The sequence below is a fragment of the Nylanderia fulva genome, unplaced genomic scaffold, assembly GCF_048542155.1.
Source record: "Nylanderia fulva isolate GAGA-0341 unplaced genomic scaffold, ASM4854215v1 Scaffold71, whole genome shotgun sequence".
Lineage (NCBI taxonomy): Eukaryota > Metazoa > Arthropoda > Insecta > Hymenoptera > Formicidae > Nylanderia > Nylanderia fulva.
In genome coordinates this window covers 158,380-180,467 of record NW_028190819.1, presented here as the reverse complement: position 1 = coordinate 180,467, position 22,088 = coordinate 158,380, and the positions used below count along the sequence as shown (strand labels likewise).

The 22,088-nt window shown below is 30.1% G+C and overlaps 1 protein-coding gene across 6 annotated transcripts in view; it reads right to left on the bottom strand.

Moving 5' to 3' along the window:
* Positions 1 to 22,088, bottom strand: part of Imp (IGF-II mRNA-binding protein) — a 135,235-nt gene that overhangs the window by 3,816 nt on the left and 109,331 nt on the right. For 2 of the 6 annotated variants that reach the window (XM_085488761.1, XM_085488764.1), the window contains 4 exons: positions 2,469 to 2,642; positions 1,292 to 1,717; positions 610 to 862; positions 32 to 388 (listed from right to left, as the gene is read on the bottom strand). In XM_085488761.1, coding sequence (XP_085344887.1) covers positions 32 to 388; positions 610 to 862; positions 1,292 to 1,717; positions 2,469 to 2,642 — 1,210 coding nt within the window. Of the gene's footprint in view, positions 1 to 31; positions 389 to 609; positions 863 to 1,291; positions 1,718 to 2,468; positions 2,646 to 2,771; positions 2,979 to 22,088 lie in introns of those variants that run through there. The other 4 variants (XM_029311092.2, XM_029311096.2, XM_085488762.1 and 1 more) reach the window with 4 other exon arrangements.

The window sequence follows — 22,088 nt, the reverse complement described above, 5'->3', positions numbered from 1 at the left end:
CATCGAGAGAATAGTCAATCGTGACAATCACCTTCCATTGAGATTCCGGGGAGCCGACGATAGTGACCTTTCTTTCGGTCTGCTGCTCGGCCGGCTTGTCCTGTTCGAGTGGGGCGATCTTGACGCTGGCACCTGAGAACCTGATAATGTTGCGAATGTGGGAGCCCTTGGTGCCGATGATGGCGCCGACGCTGTTGTTGGGAATGTATAGAAATGTCGTCTCCTGAGTGTCGCTAGCGGGGACGCCCTGTTGAGTAGGCAGGCTGCTCTGGTAGGGATACGGGGCGGGTCCCGAGCCGTAGAGGCCGGGTCCACGGGAACTGTAGCCCATACCGGCGGTGGACATCATGGCCATGGGATGCAGACCGGGGAACATCATGCTTTGAGGCTGAAACATCGATTAAGCAGCTTCAGCACGTTGCGCAATGACTGCTTTCCGGTCGAATGATCTTGACGAAAGATCAAGAACGCGACATGCTAAGCGAAAGATCCTTTAGTCTACACTGTTACATTTTTTTTTATATTTCTGCGTGTTACGCAAATCTGACTCTTCGTTTTTACATTTTTCAAAAATTTGAAACAAAATGATATAATATTGATGAGACTCACAGCCATAGCTTGCAGATCATTCTCGTAACTCTGGCGCAGCTTGCTGGAGATCATGGACTCGGCCTTGCTCATGTTTTCGATCGTACCCTTAACCGTAATGATACGCTCAAGGTTAAAACTATTAATATCGTTAATGCTGCTAACAGTTATCTTGGAATCGGTGTCTTGCATGATTCTCTTGATCGTGTTACCACCCTTTCCGATAATTCGACCGATGAGATTATTGTGCGCGAGTATCTTCAAAGTGATTTCACTGTTGGCAGAAAAGGATACAAAATTAACGCTCAACAATTCGTTCGTTAATCAAGGAGAATTAATTCGGTCGAGCAATATAAATCATACGCAAGAATCGTATTTACAGAAAAGAGCGACGAAATATAAAAGGTGTCTTGTAGGAAATTGCTGAAACTACTAATCAGCTGTCATTTTTTTAATTCATGCAGTTATTGAGAAAACTTATTAGCACTTTTTTAATTACCTTTTCAACCAATAAAAAAAATAAACTAGTTATTTATATCCATTAAAAACTGCACTTTCCTCTTTCCAACAGAATTTTTTTCTCATAAACTGCGTGCATTAAAAAATGACAGCCGCTTAGTTTCCGCAACTTCCTTAAAGCCTAACAATCTTATCCAGAACAATTTATATTATTCGACCGGCGATCACACGACGATTTTATTACGATTCCATTTTGGGAGTATCAACGCGACTCGCGACGTCGTCGTACCCCTTATTCGTAGTCGTCGCCTCCTGCTGCATAACGTCCAGGATCTTCTTGCAGGCGTTGGTGCAATTCTCGGGATTGCCGTAGATGGTGATGGCCTTCTCGAGGGAGCCGACGTTGTCCTTGCGGTGGACGTCGACCCGGGCGCGGGACACCTGGGTGATCTGCCGTATTGTCGAGCCCTGTCGGCCGATGATCGCGCCGACCATGTCCGACTGGACGAGGATGCGCAGCGGGAAATCGGTCTGCCGACCGGAGCCCGGCAACCCGGAGAAGGCGACGCCGCCACTGCGCTGACTGCGGCCTCTTCGTCGGCCCTCTGCCGACATCTCCACTTTCAGCGGGTTGCCGTCGTATTCGTAGCCATTCAACTGGTTCACAGCGCTAAGAAAAAAAGAAGGAAATTCTTTAGCCTTCGAATTTATTTATTTATTTCAACCAATATTTCATGTATTTATTTATCATTTGATAATTAATTATTTTTATTGTTTTGCATCTTTTTAAATCGTTGCAATGGTGTTTTCAGAAAAAAGAATATTGATTAAATTATTAAGTTATTAATACGTTTTATATAATTATATTGAATTAAAAAAATAAAATAAGAATTATTAAAAATATTATTATGTAGTATTATTATTTACGCATGAAATATTAATAAAAATATCACTTATTATTTTCTTTTAATCCTGCAATGTTATTTAAATATTTAAAGAAAAAAAAAGAATATTTAGGTATTAATATTATATAAAAATTATATAGTATTTTATATATATATATATATATATTAATAAAAATATTAATTTCTATTTTTTTATAAATCCTCATGAAAGTGATATTTCAAGAAAGAAGAATATTCAAGTATTAATATTATTGAAAATAATAAAATAAATATTATAAATAGTATTATTATTTGTGTGTAATATAAATACTAAATATTCCTTTTTTTTTGTTAATGTTACTTGCATAAGGATCTAAAAGAAAATCAAAATTGACATTTTGCTAATGATGCATACATAAAATATTGGTTTATAATGTCATAATATAAAAAATATAAAAATTTATATTCGATGCTCAACAAAAAAGGCACCGAATGATTCAGCTCTTCGAGCGAATAAATATTTTTGGCGACACTTACTGCTGTACTTGTTCCTGCGTCTCATAGCTGACGAGTATGGTCTGCGTGTTTGGGTCTCGCGACGACAGCTTCTCGATGTTCTGTACCTGGCCGTAATTGGCGAACAGCAGTTCGAGATCTTCAAATCGAGCCTGGGCCGGGAGGTTGCTCACTAAGAGTTTGGCGATGCCACTGCTGCTGAAAATACAGGAAGACACTGTGATACACAAACACACACAACAAAATTAAAAAAAAAATAAATTCTCGATCCCCGAATAATCGTTTAATTATATATGCACGATAAAAGAGATCTCTCTCTAGTACTGGTATTGCGACTGGTCTTCGTTGGGTATCCCGTTTACGTATGATTCCATTTTGCCGTCCGGATGATCGAGCAGAGATTGTAAACGAAGGAAGAGAGCGGCCATGTAAAGCCTGGAGAGCGCGATAATCGTCGAATAAACTCTGAAAGTGCCGAGTTGTAAGCTAGCGAGAACTCGTCTGTGTTTACATTTCACCGTCATGTTGTTGTCTTAATACCTGATGTGGTATAAGACCCGCTCAAAGCACAGCGTTAATATATCGAATTTATTCAATTGTATCACCTCATTCTTAAGTGTGTTATTAAATATTTGACATGCGGAGAAGAAGAAATAATAAACACAAAATAACCATGGACAAATTTTCATATTTATATTAATAAAAATACTTATTGACTAATTAATGTTACTGATATTTATTAATATAAATTAAATCATTTTTTCATAAAAAACAATCTTCGACACATTCTTTTTTATATATTTTATATTTAGGTTATATTCATTTTATATTAATATATTAAATATATTATATTTATATATATAAAATATATTATATTTTATATATTAAATTTAACTATACAAATATAATTATTTAATATGAGTATAAATAATATATTTCTATAATTATTTAATATATTAGAATATAAGAAATTCTTGCTTGTGTAATTTTTTATATTTATCCCAGAAAAATTATAACACTAGATTAAAAAAAATATTAGATAAAAAAATTTTAATTCGTCGAAAATTTGTACACGTTTCTGCAATAAGAAATGAATTATAATTACTGTCATAAAATTATTTTATAAGACGAGTCGCGTGCGAAGGAAAGGATCTTTCTTCAGGATCTCTTTAAATCCTACTTTGTCTTATTAACGTTGTTCGGGATTGCACGAGCGTGAATCGCCGTGCATCATCGGCCACCAACGACGCCGACCACGACGACATGAATGAACGAAACGGCGAAGTAAGAAGAGTGAAAGAGAAAGAGCGCGCGCGAGGAGAACAAAAAGGAGGGTGGAACGACCGAGGGAGAAACGACTCTCACTTTCATACATATCGATTTTTCAGTAGGCCGACCCACTCACTACTCATCGCCGAAGTTGCTGCGCGGCGAGCTTTCGAGCAGCAACCTTGAGAGAGACCCGAGGCGAACCGATTCAGGGCTATCAATCTCTTCGATTTTCACCCCAGGGGTGAAACAGAGAAATCTCCCCGGGAAGGAAAACATTTCTGGACCTGTGTTTTTTTTCGATTTTCATTCTTTCAGTCGCTTTCATTATTTTTTATATGATTTTGCACCCTTTCGAAAATCGAGGATCAGAGAAAAAAAAAAAATAATGTAGGAAAAAATATTAAGAAACATTTTTGAACCTGTCTCTAATTATTTTAGCTACTTTGATCTTTTTTTATGCGATTTTGCACCCTCTCGAAAATTGAAGATCAAAGAATAAATAAAAATAGGAAAAATATGATAAGAAATATTGAGACACATTTCTGGACCTGTCTTTAATTGTTTTTTAAACAATTTTTCACCCTCTCGAAAATTGAGGATCAAATAAAAAATAAAAATAATAGGATAATTGGAAAAATTATTAAGAAATACAGAAAGAGCGAAAAACAGATGGTTATGTTTCTTCTTTAATTTTAGAGATCGATTTTCGGAGATGAATTTCCTATTCAGGATTTTCGTAATCCAGATTTTCTGCAGGGATACAGAGAATAATATTTCTCTTCATATCTTTCAAAAAGATCGTCAGTTCGAAATAAAAACTGTACTTTTTGGAATGGAAAATAATGTTCGTCATTTTGACGAAGGAATTATGATTAAACACGCGATGCTCTCAAATATATAACCTTTCGATTAATAATTTTAAAGAAAATTTGCATTTTTATACAATTTAAGTTTTTCGATACAATAACGCAACATTGTTGTCTCTCTTTATTATTTTTTCTTCATCTTTTTCATCGAACAGATCGATTTCGTGTGTCATAAAAATTAACTTATCGAAAGCGAAATATATTCGGTACACGCGAGATGCTGCATCAGCGATGGATTTGTCTGCAACTAGGATTTTATGGATTTATGATTCATATTTATAATTCACGAGATAACCAGAATTGCATGATATCGTGGATTTATTTGATCGGCGAATCGTCGAGAGAGAGAGAGAGAGGAAAAGAGAGAAATATCTTTCTCTCTCTCTTATCAATCGATCATGACACGTGCAAGAAAATTGCATTCAATCTTGTATCTCATTTTGTATCGATGCAGCAATAATAGAATCAATATATAAAATATCTATTTAAAGCCCTTCCAATTACAATAAATACAAATAATTAAAATGTGTCAATTTAAATTTTCCTCTCCCTTAATAAAAAAACTCCGAAATTTTGGAAAGGATACTAATATGTTTCTCTCAATTATTCTCTCACGAATTTTAATACCTTAAGAATCCTGTTAGAGATAAATATTCCAGATGATAGATTCTAGTGTGTATGCTATATTAAAGTATATCACGTGTAACTAAATAAAAATGCGAGAATAGCAGTAATAAAAATGTATGTTAAAAATTAAGAAATATATCAAATATAAAAATATAATAATATAAAAAAATAGACGCAAAAAGAGAGAGGGTCCTCTAGGAAGCAAAAAGAGAAAATATCTGTTAAACATTAAGAAATACATAAAAGATAAATAGTATATTGTATATCAAGTGCGGAAAGTTGACAATTGATCACGAGTGTGGGGGATGGACGCACGAGCCGAAGGCGAGTCTGCCGCCATCTTGCGACGGCACGATGCGGGAATAGCCGTAGGCAATGGCTTTGAACGCGGCTTATTCACTCACCGCGTCGCCGCTAGATGGCGGCGTGGGAAATCGGCTTTCCGCACAGAAAACACGCACACAAAGTGCCACTTTGCCTGCACGTGTAATACAAAATATAATAATATAAAATATATAAAAAAATAGACGCAAAGAGAGAGGGAGGGCCCCTAGGGAGGCTAAAAGGGGGAGAAGCAAAAGAAGAAAAAATGTATGTTAAAAATAAAGAAATATATAAAATATAAAAATATAATAATATAAAATAAAATAATACAAAAATAGACGCGAAGAGAGAGAAAGAGAACGGGGGGCCCTAGGGGGGCGAAAAGAGAAAAAAAAGAAGATGGATGGAAAAAACAAAGATGCGCTAAACGCGCGGGTGCACGCGAAGAGAGATACATAGGAGAAATATGTACAGGCGCGGACAATGCAGAAAAGATCAGGGGGGCCGGAGGGGGGCTAAAAGGGGGAGGGGCGAAAAGAGAAAAAATGTATGTTAAAAATAAAGAAATATATAAAATATAAAAATATAATAATATAAAATAAAATGATACAAAAATAGACGCGAAGAGAGAGAAAGAGAACGGGGGGCCCTAGGGGGGGCGAAAAGAGAAAAAAAGGAAGATGGATGGAAAAAACAAAGATGCGCTAAACGCGCGGGTGCACGCGAAGAGAGATACATAGGAGAAATATGACAGGCGCGGACAATGCAGAAAAGATCAGGGGGGCCGGAGGGGGGCAGGGGGGGAGGACGGCCTTTGTTTCGCGTATTTCCCTTTGGGGAATTTTCGGCGGTATCCGATGGTACACATAGCGCCAAGAATGCGTGTATGTGTTTCCCGACCACCCACCATCACCGGACTTTCCTCTGCCCCCCCTCGACCCCCCCCCCCCCTCGTCCCTTCAACCCTTTTGCACGCACGTGTAACTCGTCGGCGGTGATTTCGTCGGGTCACCTTTAACGAAAGGCGGCGGCGGATTTTCGCGAAACAACCTGGATAAAGGGGGGGAGGGGTGGAAAGGGGGGGGGGGAGAAAGCGCGGAGAAGGGGAGGAAGGAAAAGAGAGGGTCTTTGCAGACAGGAGTGTGAATCGCGGCCGAGTCACCCCCGTGGAAGAGCTTTTGATGTTTCCCGGCCTAAGACACTTTTTTCGGACACTTTTTCTTCCCGTTTGCTCCCTCCTCCTTCCCTTGCCCCCCTCCCCCGCATTTTTACGTGTTAACGAACCGATGGAGCGAAACGCGATGGTCGGATGCAGAATGAACCGAAAGCGAGAGAGATTTTATTAAAAAATATGTGGAAATCTCTATCGTCGAAAAATAATACAATTTGTGCTGTTGACAGGTTAAACATTAAACTCTCTACATCTTTATTTTTATTAATGCATGAATTAAAAATTCGAATAAAATGCGTATGTGTTTAGAAAAAAGCATGTAAAAATGGAGATCATTGAAACTATTCCATCTTTGAGATTTATAATATTTTTAGTAATTATTTGTATGCTTTATTATCTTTAATGTATGCAGTTTGAGTGACTTTACTTTGATCTCAACGATGACCTCGACCCTCATGAAGGTTAATGACTTTGGACCGAAGGGGCAGTCATCTGATTATATGTATCCCTTAGAAATTATAACGTCATGATCATGTATGTCCTTGATAAATATATATTTCTTTATATTCATTTTGCAAAAATGCAAAAATTATTAAAAAAAAAAATTATTTAATATTTTATGATAATCATTACTCAAGAACACATGAGTGCTTAAGATTATTGCCCTTTGTGGGGATCAGGTCAACGTTAAAATTAAATTAAAGATCAAGGTTCTTACAAGCAATCAAAGGCTTAAAATAAATAATCACTTCATTTTTACTTTTCTCGATTTTTGATTTCAACCCTCTTCCAGATATATTTAAAAAAAAATCTAATAAAGACACAAAATCAAAATTTAATGCTTATAAAATTAATTTAGTGAAGTTAAAAAGTCATGAATAAAAAATTAACTCATAGTCAGTTATAGGTTAAGTTAAGGTTAAATTAACTGAAGTTAATTAAGTCAAAAGTTAATTTTCAAAAACATTATTTATACTAAATTAGAATTTTGTTTGTTAATTCTTTAAAAATTTATAAAATTTATAACAAATAACAAAGAAATTTTGATTTTTATATAGAAATATATTTTTTGGTAATTACAATTGATGAGATAAATTAGACATAAAAATTAATAATATTTCAATTTAAAAATAATACGTTTATAGCTTATTAAAAAAAACAATAATGGTATTCAGAGGTAAAAAAATTTAACTTGGGAAAAAAGTTATTAATTTAAAAATTTTTTAACTAATTAACTAGTTATTACCCAACCCTGATTTCTTAGAACTGAACCAAAAAGGGTGACCATTATTCCTAAATACGGTCCTGTTCGAGGAATCGCCGACGTCGTCGACTTGCGCCGTCGGGACGTACACCGTTAAAATCGATCTTGAAAAGGGAAAGTGTCAGCAGCATGACTTTACATACATATGAGCGCGAAAAAATATATGTAAAAGAGCCACTGCTTTAATAAGGGCGTTAACAGACTTCGAGAGCGAATTAAAATTTAAATTATTTTTTTATCTTCTTCTTTATTTATTCCTTTATAGTCCAGTAAAATTAGACTTTGAATTCATAAAAATTAGGAACAAGCTGAATTTTTGTGCAGACCTTTATTTCGATTCTAATGAAATCCTGAAAAGTACCCTTAATTTCAGCTAGAGCATTTTTTTATGGGCGGTAAAAGAGAGTAAGTTTTAGTTTTTTGCCATTATCTCGAAATCAATCAATTTTTCGAGAAAATTAGTTATTATCAAAATTGTAGCTCATAAAATTCCTTACAAAAAAGATCTTTGTACTTTTTCCGTGGAATTAACCGTTTTGAAGATATAGAGCAAAATATAGTTGTGTGGAAGGGAATGACTTTTTTTACGAACTACAGACATTGCAACTCTACCGTTTTACTCAAAAACGATTAGTTGTACGAAAAAAAGTAGAATGACCTTTTTTGTAGAGAATTTTATGAGCTACAATTTTGATAATAACTATTTTTCTCGAAAAATTCATAGTTTTCGAGATAATGACAAAATCCATAAAAAACGCCCTGGATGAAATTAAGGGTACTTTTCAAGATTTCATTAGAACATCGAAATAAAGGTCTCCACAAAAATTCAGCTTGTTCCTAATTTTTATGAAGTTTTGCCATTTTCAAGTCTAATTTTACTGGACTATTATATTTCCAGAATATTACTATCTTCACGAAGGGAAGATAATGCGTCAACGAATTCCGTATCTTATCCGTTGTTGATACACGAAGCTACTGACGAGTACCTTCAACATAAATACTATATCATACTGAGAAATCAATCATGATTTCCGATCAGGATACATAAAATAAAGTGTTTGCTATTGGGATCCTTTGGTTATATAGGACTGTTATTGGTCCTCTTGTTGGTCCTCTTTATCGTCTACATGAGTCACAGATTACACTGTAAAAAAAATATGTAAAATTACATAGATAATGAATGTAAAATTACATGATAAATAATGAAAAGGTAAATATTTCTATTATTTATCGTGGAATTTTACACTTATTATTTATGTAATTTTACATATTTTTGTGTAATACATTACAAATTTTTTTACAGTGTATGATACACTTGAAGAGATATCAGGGACATATTTAAATATTGCATATTTCAGGATATACATATTTGAATATTGCACTCAATTAATTAATATTGTGGCTGCAGTTTTAATTTTAATTTTAATTTTTGGTCTATAATTCTCGCTTCAAAAAAATTAACTTTTTTATTATTAATCACTCTACATTAGCGTATTAATTACCACGCCTGGCTCTTATTTGACTCTTTGTCCTATAATTTATATTTATTATCAGAGCCATATATTTGTAATTTTTATTTTTATTTTTGTGACTAAAAAAAAATCTTGATAATGAATCTAAATAAAATTCTAATTAAATTATGTCTCCAATATAAATACTGAAATATTGATAAAATAAATAAATAAATAAAATAATAAAATTTTCATGAAATTCGCGTTAGGAAAAATCGAAATGGCAAATTCATCATTGCTAATCTTTAACAAACTTTTTTTTTATATAATTTCACATATATCTATTTTTTCGTTAATTTTTCCCTGCAGATGTTACACGAGAGTCAATTAGATCGAGAACTCGTTCCGTTTGAACGACCTTAAGACTCGTTCACACATGTATATCTGTATGCGTGCCTGTATATGGAAAAGAGGGGGCGGGGAGACAGTAAGACACGGTTGTTGCGCGATTCAACGCGAAGATCGCGTGTAGGTAGGTAGATATATACCTGCGCGATCGCGTGGCACGTGCGCTGCCTTCCAGCTACGCCTGCGTGTGCATGATGCACGCACGTGCGCATAGCGCCGGCAACGTATAAGTGCTCTGCCCTAACAAGTGTGATTTGTTTTAATTTTTTATACAGGCACAGAATCTATTTTTTATGTCACAAAATATCCAACTGTCATAGTGGAATATATTGAATATAAAAATATATATTTATTAAAAATATAAGCGTAAGGATTTATTTAATAATTTATTTCATAAATTTTATTATATTGAATATAGAAATATATATCTATATTAAAAATATAAGCGTAAGGATTTATTTAATAAATTTTATTAATTTCAAGAATGTTAGATAAATTATTACTATATAACGTGAAAGAGTAATGTAAAAAATAATAAACGATTGATCGTACAAAAAAAATTTAGTAAGAATGCTCTACCTAACAAGTATGATTTTTTAATTTTTTATAAGCATGGAATCTCTTTTTTATATCATATAAAATATGACAACAATCAGAGTGAAATATATTGAATATAAAAAAAAATATATATAGAAATATATAGTTATTAAAAATATAAGCAGGAGAATTTATTTAATAAATTTTATTAATCTCACGAAAGTTAGATAAGTTATGTTATTATTGTAAAACGTAAAAGAGTAATATAATATACAGTGTAAGCAGCAATATCACATTCAGGATAAAAACGTGTTCTCTCAAAAGATAACGAACGATTAATCGTACACGAAGGAAAAAAAAGAAAAATTTAAAGTTAGATCTGACGTTATTATCTTAAACGTGTCTCTAGAAAGGATGGACGGAAAATGAAATATGATGCAAAGTACACTAAATTATAGCTAGCTATCAAAGCGGATAAATAAACGCAAGTTTCTAAGGGAACTTTATGAATTTTATTCGAAGCGAGATAAAAACGTTATATATGGAAACGCGACAACCGGTGTCGCTATCTACGGATAAGATAGGTAAGATAGACTCGCAACAGGGGTTGTTAATATTGACATTGGCAGCTACATAGCTAACTAGAGCCACTCACACCCTATTTCTCGTGTGCGTCAGTCAAGTTTTTCTCATCTTTTTATGATAACATGCGCGAATACGCGCTCGGAAAGAGATATTATGGACTAGAAAGAATATATATAAATTCAGCAAAATGTTTTGTTCAACTATCTGGATTTTTATATTAAATAAAATGTTACAATACATTTTTATCTGCTATATTCTTCTTATTAAGTACAATTTTTTACACTCATTTAGAGTGCAATTTAATTTAGTACGTTATTTTTTTCCGAAGAACTTTGGAAATGAAAACTTTTTCAATATAAATAATAAAATCATTCTCATTAATTTTAGGCACTATTTATTAATTAAAATTAATTGTGTTCGTCATTTGCTGAGAGATGCTGCCATAGTTCTGTTTTATCGACTTTAAGTTAGGTTAGGTTCACTTTTTATTGAACATAGAGATTAAAAAATTCTCCGAATCTTTTGATACAGGCTTTTAATCTCATTTTCATTACTTCTGTATTATTCTTTCATGTCATCTCTATTGCGAGCGCTGTATTTTGTGCACAAATAAACTGCAGAACTTTTGTATTAAATAAGTATTGTTACGAGCTGATGCAAGAAGCCGATAAAAAATTGTAATTTTTTAACTTTTATTGTTTTTCTATACGAAATTTTAGCGCTCCCCGTTCATTATTATCAGTACTTTAATTGTGGAGAAGGATTTTTCAATCTGTATAGCCAATAGAAAGAAAAGCCCTTGAACTCAGTAAAACAGTTATGGTCAGCATCCCCTTAAATACAATTTTTTACACTCATTTAGAGTGCAATTTAACTTAATACGTTATTATTTTTTTCCGAAGAACTTTGGAAATTGAAAACTTTTTCAATATAAATAATAAAATCCTTCTCATAAATTTTAGACACTTATTAATTGCTTTATAAGTGCTTAATAATTAAAATTAATTGCTTTATAGATAGTAAATTTTTTTTTCATGGATTTTAGAGTGACTTAAACAGAGGGAAATCTGATGAGCTAAAATTCTCCGAGGAATAAGATAAGATAAAATTGATCACGAAAAATGTACTTTTATAAACCATCCATTTTAGGGGTCAAATTCCACATTTTTATATAATGATATAGTGTAAGTATGATTCATAAATGATCCGCTCTTAATTACTCATAATAAATGAAATAATTAGATATTGTTATACTGATAATATTAATTTCTCTCAGAATAAGTGATTCATTAATTACTTATAATATAACTTATTTATTAATAACGCAATAGTATCTCAGAAAACCGATGCATGATTGAATAAATCTACAATTAAATGTCGAATCAAGGATGTCTTCAAGAATTCGATCTGATGGCAAAAGAATTATGTCGACAGAAATAACGAAAAGAATAATAATAATTCTTAAAGAGGGAGAGGGAGAATCTTGAGAATTCCGAGCGTCAAGAGATGAAAATTCAAGGACAGAACATGAGAACTCGAGTCTCAGATTATTTTATTTGAACGTCGCATTCTGTTCTTTTATGTTTTTTCTAACAGACTGTTGATTCACCTTTCAAGAAAATTTCTTCGATTATAAAAGACATCTAAGAGATTGGAATTTTCTCAAAATTCTTTTCCTGCCTTCTCAATTTTCAATCTAACATCTATTTGAATATTTTAAGCATATCATTTTTTTTAAATTATTTAATTTATACTTTTCCCGGAAATTCATCCTTTAAGTCTCTAAACGAGACACTATTTGAGATACAAATTAGAAGAAAAAGAGAGAACTCATTTGAAAATTTTCTAAAATTCATAAGAATGGGAAAATTGAAAATAAAAATTGAGAAGTCAAATTTTTGACCTACAGTAATTATTGATTCATGTATTACATCACTTAATTATTAATATTTGTATAAAAAATGTATAAGAAATTGTTAATAAAAAATAATTTAATTTGTGAAATTATAGAAAAGTAAAAATTAAATGTTAAATAAATTAAAAAAAAAAAAAAAAAAAAAAAAAAAAAAAAATTATCTCAGATTATAATCGAATCTATGGATAAAATAAAAATGTGCATAAACATTTATATTATTATTTTGTTCTTTTCTAATCAAAACACTTCAATTTTCATATATTCTTGATAATTATTAAATTTTATATAAAAGGAATGAAACTTAGTAAAAATGACGAACTGTCAAAATGATTTTTAAACGCTAAAGAGTGGTTCATAAACATTATTCCGAATAAGCATTTTGCAGGAACGCAATGACGCAACATTGTGAAATTATCGTGCATGTGCAATATCTAAAGAATTGCACAAATTCAATAGATAGAGGGAATATATTTGTCGCAATGCTGCATAAAATATTTAATTTTTCTCGCTCTGAACTCCGATGTATATATAATAAAATAATTTATAGAAAAGAACATCTGCTATAATGTTGACTCAGTCGAAAATTTTGACAATGGATTGTGATACGAAAATTTATTAATGTAAATTGGACAAGTAATTTTTATGCATTAATACGAAAAAAAATAATAGAGAACCTTGACGAATCCATATAACGCATCAAGTTGTGCGTTCAAAAAGATGCAAAATAGGATATAAAATATTATTTTCGATCAATCGCTCGATAAATCAATATTCTCGCGGTCTTTAATGTTTATTCCAAGATATTCTGCGTCTTGTTAATATTTCTTTGAATTTCCAAATATAAATAAAAAAAACCTGTCTTGAAAAAAATTTATAAAATTCTAATTTTAAATTACACTAAAATATTCGACAATCAACAAGAAATTTTTGATTTTTTACTCACGAAGAAAACATATTTTGTAAATATGAAAATTGTGAAAATAATTAATGGACCAGAAACTTGACGGAAGTTTAAAGTTCGAATTAAGAACTTATTAGTTCTTAATTAATGCAGATTTGCATATCAAATACGCGATCATAGAAGACGCATTATATGTAGGAATAAAAAACCGAAGATAGAAAATTGAAAAAGAGGAATTTACGAGATAAGACGAATCATCCGGAAATAAAAGTTTGCGAGTTCATCAATCTAAAAACAACGTATTACAGTTTACAAGTATCACTCTGTATTTATGTTAACGCCGTAATTTAATTTAATTTATCTCCTGTGAGTGAAAGGGAAGAGGGAAAAAAAAAAAAATATATTTTATATGATGAGCGACTTGGAAACCAGACAAAGTATTCCGTATATTAAAAGATATCGGAGCAGTGCGTGGAAGTGAAATAAAAATAGAATTTTATAGCTAAGGCGAGATTATATAGACTCTTCCGCCAACTATAAATGGAATATCTCAATAAGACATTATAAGCAAAATTTAAAGTATTCTCGTCTAGAAATACGCACACTTGTATGATATATAAAATAAAAAAAGAAAAAAATAAATAAATGTCAGATAATAATTGAAAAAATAAGACCCCTCCTTTTTCCCCCATAAAAAACGTCCTGGATGAAATTAAGGGTACTTTTCAGGATTTCATTAGAACATTGAAATAAATAATTTTTATGAAATCAAAGTCTAATTTTACTGGACTAATAATTCGGGAGGCCGCGGAGACTTGTCACGCGACCGAAGTGTCAGCGACCGACGTCATTCGGAATGCACCGGGCGATGACGGTGGGCGTATTTTATTGAAAACGGTGACTCAGCTGTCGGAATTATTAACAGATGACCTCGTAGTGCCTTACGTTCATTCAGCGCGATCGCTTCTTCCTGGCACTTTGCGTTCAGAATTTATTCGAATCCTCCTTACACGTGTGTAAAAATCATGAAACGACGATTTCGACATTTTATATACACATGTTTTCGAAAAAATTGGCATTGCTATTTGGAGAATTAATAATATATTTATATTTTAATAATATATTATTTATATATAATTAATAATATATTAATATTTTAAAGCTTGATCTCGAAATCACTCTTATATGTAAAATCGTCAAATTCGTCTAGAATATTATCATAATATTAATAATATATATTAATCATTTTATATATTATGCATGTGTGTGAATATAAAAGAAGTATCTAAATAAAATTTATTTTTTATATTTTGATTTAAACATATAATAAACGTTACAATATATACTTTTTGTAATTGTGGACCATATATTAATTTGTAAGAAAAATAATTCGAAATATTTTTACACATTAATATTGTACACATTAAATATGTATATTAGAAAATGGGACATTTTATTTAAATATTTAAATATTCTGATAAACTGTTAAATTTAGATTTCTTACAATAATAATATCCTAATATCTCGTTATATGTGTATATTCCAACTTCATGTAAAATGTAAAAAAAAATTTATTCAGCATGTAATTTGTATACTGCAAAAATTTGTTCCATATATTATTAATTCTCTCTATTTTTTTAAAAACAGTTTTTAGTGTACACGGTAAAAAACATTTCGTATTTCTGTTGAAATTATCTTGTGTAGAAATTTTTGTGTTAAAATTTTAACATACTCTTATGTTAATATAACATATTGTCGTTATGTTATTTTGACATTTGTCTGTTGAGTTAATATTCACTATTTTTAAGTGTTAAAACAACACAATTAAATGAAAATGTACGAATTTTTGCTTATATTATATTTTTTTGTGTTATTTTTTTACATATTACGTGTGTTATTTAATTACATAATTGTTTTCTGTTAAATTAACATTAAAATTAGAGTGGATAAATTGGGACATGTGAAATGTGTTAAATTTAACACAATTTTTTTTACTGTGTAATATTACGTATTTTTTTACGGTGTAAAGATATATCATGAAATAATAGTTTTCTGTATCGTAATTTAACTACCGTGTCATTATTATCTTATTTGCTAATCATTTGTGCAATAAAAGCATATATTAATGCGATTAGCGAAGCTAAATTGCATCAATTTATAATCGTCGATAAACAACTTATATACTCGTAGAATAAATATTACATTATATAGATCTCCGAGAGAGAAAAATGACGAGAAAAGATTGATAATTAAAGGTTATAATTAAAATAAACGTTATCGAAACGCAATGCTTTAAAATCGCATTTTGTTGTAAAATCACAAAAAATTAAATATATATTAATTATATAAAATTTTAATTAAAACATACATATTGTACACAGTTAACCTGTTCTCTAAATTAATTGATCTTTCACGAACATAATTCACACATACATCGTGTTGACTTGAAACGATATCATGATATGCAAAACACGTGTTGAAAAGCTATTTATTTTCGAGCGACAAATAACAAATTTTCGTGTAATAAACATTTTAATTTGATAAATCTGTAGTTTTTCGCGATTAATAAAATAGGTAGTTCAAAGTGACCCTTAATACATTAAAAAAAAAGTAAAAGACCGTTCAACGATCTCGCCTTTATTTTTAACCCAACCTCCAGAGTTGCGTGGACAAAAGCCCGCGCTTATTAAGCTCAATAATATCGAAATATCGAACTGTCGCGAGTTCCGCGAGTCGAACTGAATTGGACCACCCGTTCAATTCTGTCTGACCTAGTTTTTTACGTTCAAACTAACTTTGAGATACCTATCCTATATAGGGTCACCAATCCTTTCTTCTCTCATTTTCTATTTAAAATATCTAAAATTTTATTTAAAAATCTATTTTATTCTATTTAAAATTTTCTACTTAAAATAAAAAAAAATATATGTATATCATGTGTTCTAATTTTTATTTTAAATAGACATTTTAAATATAAAACTTTTATTTAAAAGTCTATATTTTATTCTTTTAAAATTTTCTACTTAAAATAAAATTATACCTATATATATATATATATATATCCTAATTTTTATTTTAAATAAAATTAAGCAGAATTTTAAATATAAAATTTTTATTTTATATACATATGTACACATATGTGGAATTTTGAAAAATCATTTTCAGGTAAAAATAGCTCGTTAAAACATTTTTGTTTCCTTTCTTCTCTTGTTTTCTATTCGAAATAAAAATTTTCTATTTAAAATATCTAAAATTTTTATTTAAAAGTCTATTTTATTCTATTTCAAATTTTCTATTTAAAATTAAAAAAACACATGCATATCATGTGTTCTAATTTTTAGTTTTAGTAAAGTTAAGCAAAATTTTAAATAGAAATTTTAAATATAAAATTTTTAATATCGAATTTAAAAAATGGTCATTTTGAGGTAAAAATTTTTGTCTCGACGAGGGAAGAAAAGAACGTAATATGTTCGGTAAAAAAATTCTACAGGATGTCGTTAATTTACACCGTGTTCAGAGAGCTTTCTCGTCGTGTCAGAAAAATTATCCTCCGTCCGGAGGATGATCACCCGGGTAGAGATCGTGTTAACGCGTTCTTTCAAGCGGTTCTTCCCAACAAAAGCATTGATTATATTACGAGATCATGTCATGCTACGCCAGTGATACGCCGATTATGTCATGGCGATTAGGCGCGTATCAGAAACACGCGCGCATACCACCGGGGTATATCTTCAACCCTTCCTTTCTCTCCTCAGATGTTTACGATGTTGTATATTCGCGATAGCGAGAGCCGTTCTAAGGATGTGCTAGTTAATTAACGTGGCGCTCTGACAAATAGGATCGATCCACGATGTGTCATTTAAATTTGAGTCTTTTCCTTCAAATTTCCTTCAATTTTTATTTATTCGATTGTTACTATTGAAGCGATTTCTGGCAGTAATTAATTAAAATTACACGTCCAAGGTCTTTTTAGCTTTATTTTTATTTTAAATAAAATTAAGCAGAATTTTAAATAAAAATTTTTATTTTATATAAATAACAATTTTTATTTAAAATTTTCTACTTAAAATAAAAAATATGTATATGTATATCGTGTGTCCTTAAATGTTTTTCTAAAATAAAATTAAGTAGAATTTAAAATAAAAATTTTATATGTGGCATAACATAAAAATATATCAATAAATATACGTTATAAGATATTAACATTAAGAGATTAAAATATAGATTCCCTAATTTATTATCATTTATTAATATAATATTAATATTATATTAATAAATAATATTTATGAATTAATATTTATCAATAATAATACATTAATATTTATTAATAATATAATTAATATTAAGTAATATTAATAATATTATATTAATAAATAATTATTATATTATTTATTAATATACTGTTTTATTTCAACGAATAATGCGAAACAGTCTCGCGAACAAAGATTTGACGATGCATATTATTATCTAGATACTTGGAAAGATGCACCGCGTGCACACGCGCATTTCTGAATATAGTATTCTGAATAAGAGTCAGGACGATGTGATGACAATTTCCGGCGATTCGTGGAAGCTAAGTGATAAAAAAAAAAAGAAGGAGACGCGATGAATCAATGCCGAGGAAATGTACCTTCTCGTATAGTCGTCAATTTGTTCGCAAAGCTCTACGGACTACGTAACGTCACGACGATGACGTCATCGTTACGAAAGAGTCACTGCGGTTCTTATCAAAAGGATAACGTTCGCTGCACTACGAAAAGTTAACGACTTTCCAGCGACGAAACTCGTCGTAAGCAAATTCAGACTTTCGATTCGAAGGATTTAAAAATTTTGTTTGATAAACTTTATACGAAGCCAACATAATCTAATTCATATTTTTGACTAAATTATCTATTTTTTTCTGTCATTATTTTGTAACCAATATTTTAAACCTCTGAGCTAAAATAAATAATGTATAGTCGTATTTTTTTTTTAATTCATAAATAATATAATGTGCAATTTTTTTTTTTTTTTTTAATTATTTAGAACGTTTCTCAAGTCTCAACTCTTCGAATATTATCCTAGAAAATGTACAGCTCCAATATTTTTTTTATTTTATACTAACGTGAAATTAACTAATTTTTGACAAACTTTATATGAAGTCAACACAACTTAATTCATATTTTTAACTAAATTATCTCTTTTTTTTCTTTCATTATTTTGTAATAAATATTTTAAATCTCTGTGCTAAAATAAATAATGTATGGTATTTTTTGATTTTATACTAATTATATATGTATGATATAATGTTTTACTTTGTAAACCCGAAAAAATATAAATATAAAATATATGAAATGTAAATATGTGTATGTATGTATATAACATTTGTAATAAAAATAATCAAAAAATGTGTACACTGAGAGAAACAGATTTTTGCGTACAAAACTGAATTTAAATAAATAAATGAAAAAAAAATTGTTTTTATGTAGGAACCGATAAATTAATTTTTATAGGTAGAATTATAGGTAGAATTATTTTGATAAATTAACTGGAATTATAGAACTATCTGAAATCTTCTTTGAAGAAAATTGCAATTTTTACATATATAGTGAATGACATCGTGAAATCTTCTAATTTTTTAAAAAATAGTTCGTCGAATTAAATGACGGAACTTTTTCGAAAAAGTGAGAGAACTTTAAAATTTCTCGAGGGGTATGCACAGAGAATTTTAATAATTTTATAAAATTTAAAAAAGTGGAGTCAACTTCATAGAGAAATTAGGAAAAAATTTGTTGGATTCTCTCTTTTAAAATTTCGCTGTTAATAAAAGTTTATTTATAATTCCGCTATAATTTACAATTCCGTCTGAAAATGTAAACTTTCTGTGGATATGCTTTTAAATGGAATTATTAGCTAAAATGAGATTCTTTCAACGAACTGAGCCAATTTTTCACGGAATTTATCGAAATTTAAGGATAAATTACATTCACAACTTACAATTAGTTTAAGATTTTTTTGACGAACTTTATATGAAGCCAACCTAATTCACATTTTCAACTAAATTATCTCTTTTTTTTTCTTTCATTATTTTGTAACCAATATTTTAAACCTATGAGCTAAAATAAGTAATGTATGGTCGTATTGTTTTAAACTTCAATATCTCGAATAATTATAAAACTGAAATTAGGTCTTTTTGACATTTAATTAATTGTAAGAGATATTTAGTTTTGAGCTAGAATAAGTAATGTATGGTTGTATTGTTTTAAACTTCAATATCTCGAATAATTATAAAACTGAAATTAGGTCTTTTTGACATTTAATTAATTGTAAGAGATATTTAGTTCTAAAAAAAATTTAGTGGCGTCTAACGACTGCAAGAGTACAAATTACAACGCGGTTGCTAAATGTGCACTTGCACATTGCAAATGTAATTTGCATCAGTTAGTCGGATATCGAATGGCGTGATGATTATGCCGTTTCTCATAATCTAAGTTATGCTGAATCATCTAACGCGATAGAGATGACAGAGTCGGTGCCGTCAATGACTCGTATGAGACCTTTTCTTTGTGTTCGTTAATCAGTGACGTATTTATGGAGAAAATTCCCCTCAAAATCCCATATCTAATTAAGTCTTAATACTAAGTAATTAAAAATACATATATTACAGACAGATGATTAATTAAAGATAGTCTTAATGCTAATAAATTAAATTGTCAAAATTTGTACACTATTTTTAAACGAATTTCATTATAAAATTACATTACTATTATTGTTTAAGTTGGGTATAAATTTTTGATTTAATGTAATTCGCTTTTTCCATTTTTCTCAAAATAAACTCCTAAACATGCCACTGCCATTAATAGTATAATGATCATAATTACTATGATTAAGAAGCGTTGTAGCTCGCGTATAAAAACTGTAAAACGCATCCTTGTACTTTGTCATCTGTGATTAGTCTTGAATAAAAATAAAATGCGGAATGCGCATTAAATATAGGAAAAGTATAATATATAAAGAACTCTCGCAGCAGCGTTTTACTTTTACATAGTTTGCTAAAAATAAAAATATGTATCACCGACATTTTCTCGATGTATTGTATCGGGATAAATTAATATCGCAGAGATGAGAGGTCCATTTTTTTTATTATCTCTCATTCGCTTACGTCAAATTCGTTGTATCGACAAAAAGCGATAAGAGCAACGAATGTTCGACGAAATCATTTGTCAATGAAAGAGCTGGTACGATGTGGCCGATCGATATGTGTCATTGAGTTCGACGGATTGTTAAACGTGTCAAGCGTAATAAGCCCGGATTTTATCCGCGGAGAGATGCGCTTTATTTATTTCTCCATCCGTCAAATATTCACGGAGATTTATATCAGTATTATTATGAATGAATCAATGCGTTTCATATATATATCAACTCATTTCTAGAATAAATTGACATATAAAGTATCGCACTCTTTATAATCTAAATTTTCTTACACAATTTTGTATTAAATAATATTTGCATTTTATTGAAAAATATTATTTATATAAAATATAAACGAAATAATTATTTCATTCTATTTTTCGTTTCTATTTTATTAATAAAACTTTTATTCAATAGAGTATAAATAAGACAAATAACTGTAGCTTAATAAAATATAAAAATTGTTTATTCATGTTTTAAATAATAATATCGGTTTTTTATACAAATACAATTGAAAAGATTGCTAATATAATTTATTCAGTCAAAAATATAGATAAGAAAAATAATTAAGAAATAACTCATCAGTAAATTATGTAAATAATTCAGTAAATTATGTATATCTGTTATTAAAATTTATACAAAAATCAAAGATAAAATAAAAAATGGAAAATTACGTTTAAATAATTTCTAAAATATTTATATGTTTTTGTCATCTTTCTTAAGGGGATACTGCCGTAGTTTTGTTTTACCGACTTTAAGTTAGGTTAGGTTCACTTTTTATTGAATATACAGATTGAAAAATTCTCCGAATCTTTTGATACAGGCTTTTAATCTCATTTTTATTACTTCTGTATTATTCTTTCATGTCATCTCTATTGGGAGCGACATATTTTGTACACAAATAAACTGCAGAACTTTTATATTAAATAACTATTGTTATGAGCTGATGCAAGAGACCGATAAAAAAAACTATAATTTTTTAACTTTTATTGTTTTTTTATAGGAAATTACAGCGGTCCTCGTTCATTATTATCAGTATTTTAATTGTGGAGAAGGATTTTTCAATCCATGTAGAATAAAAGAAAAGCCCTTGAACTCAAAGTCGGTAAAACAGACATGGTCAGCATCCGCTTAAATATTTAATTTAAAA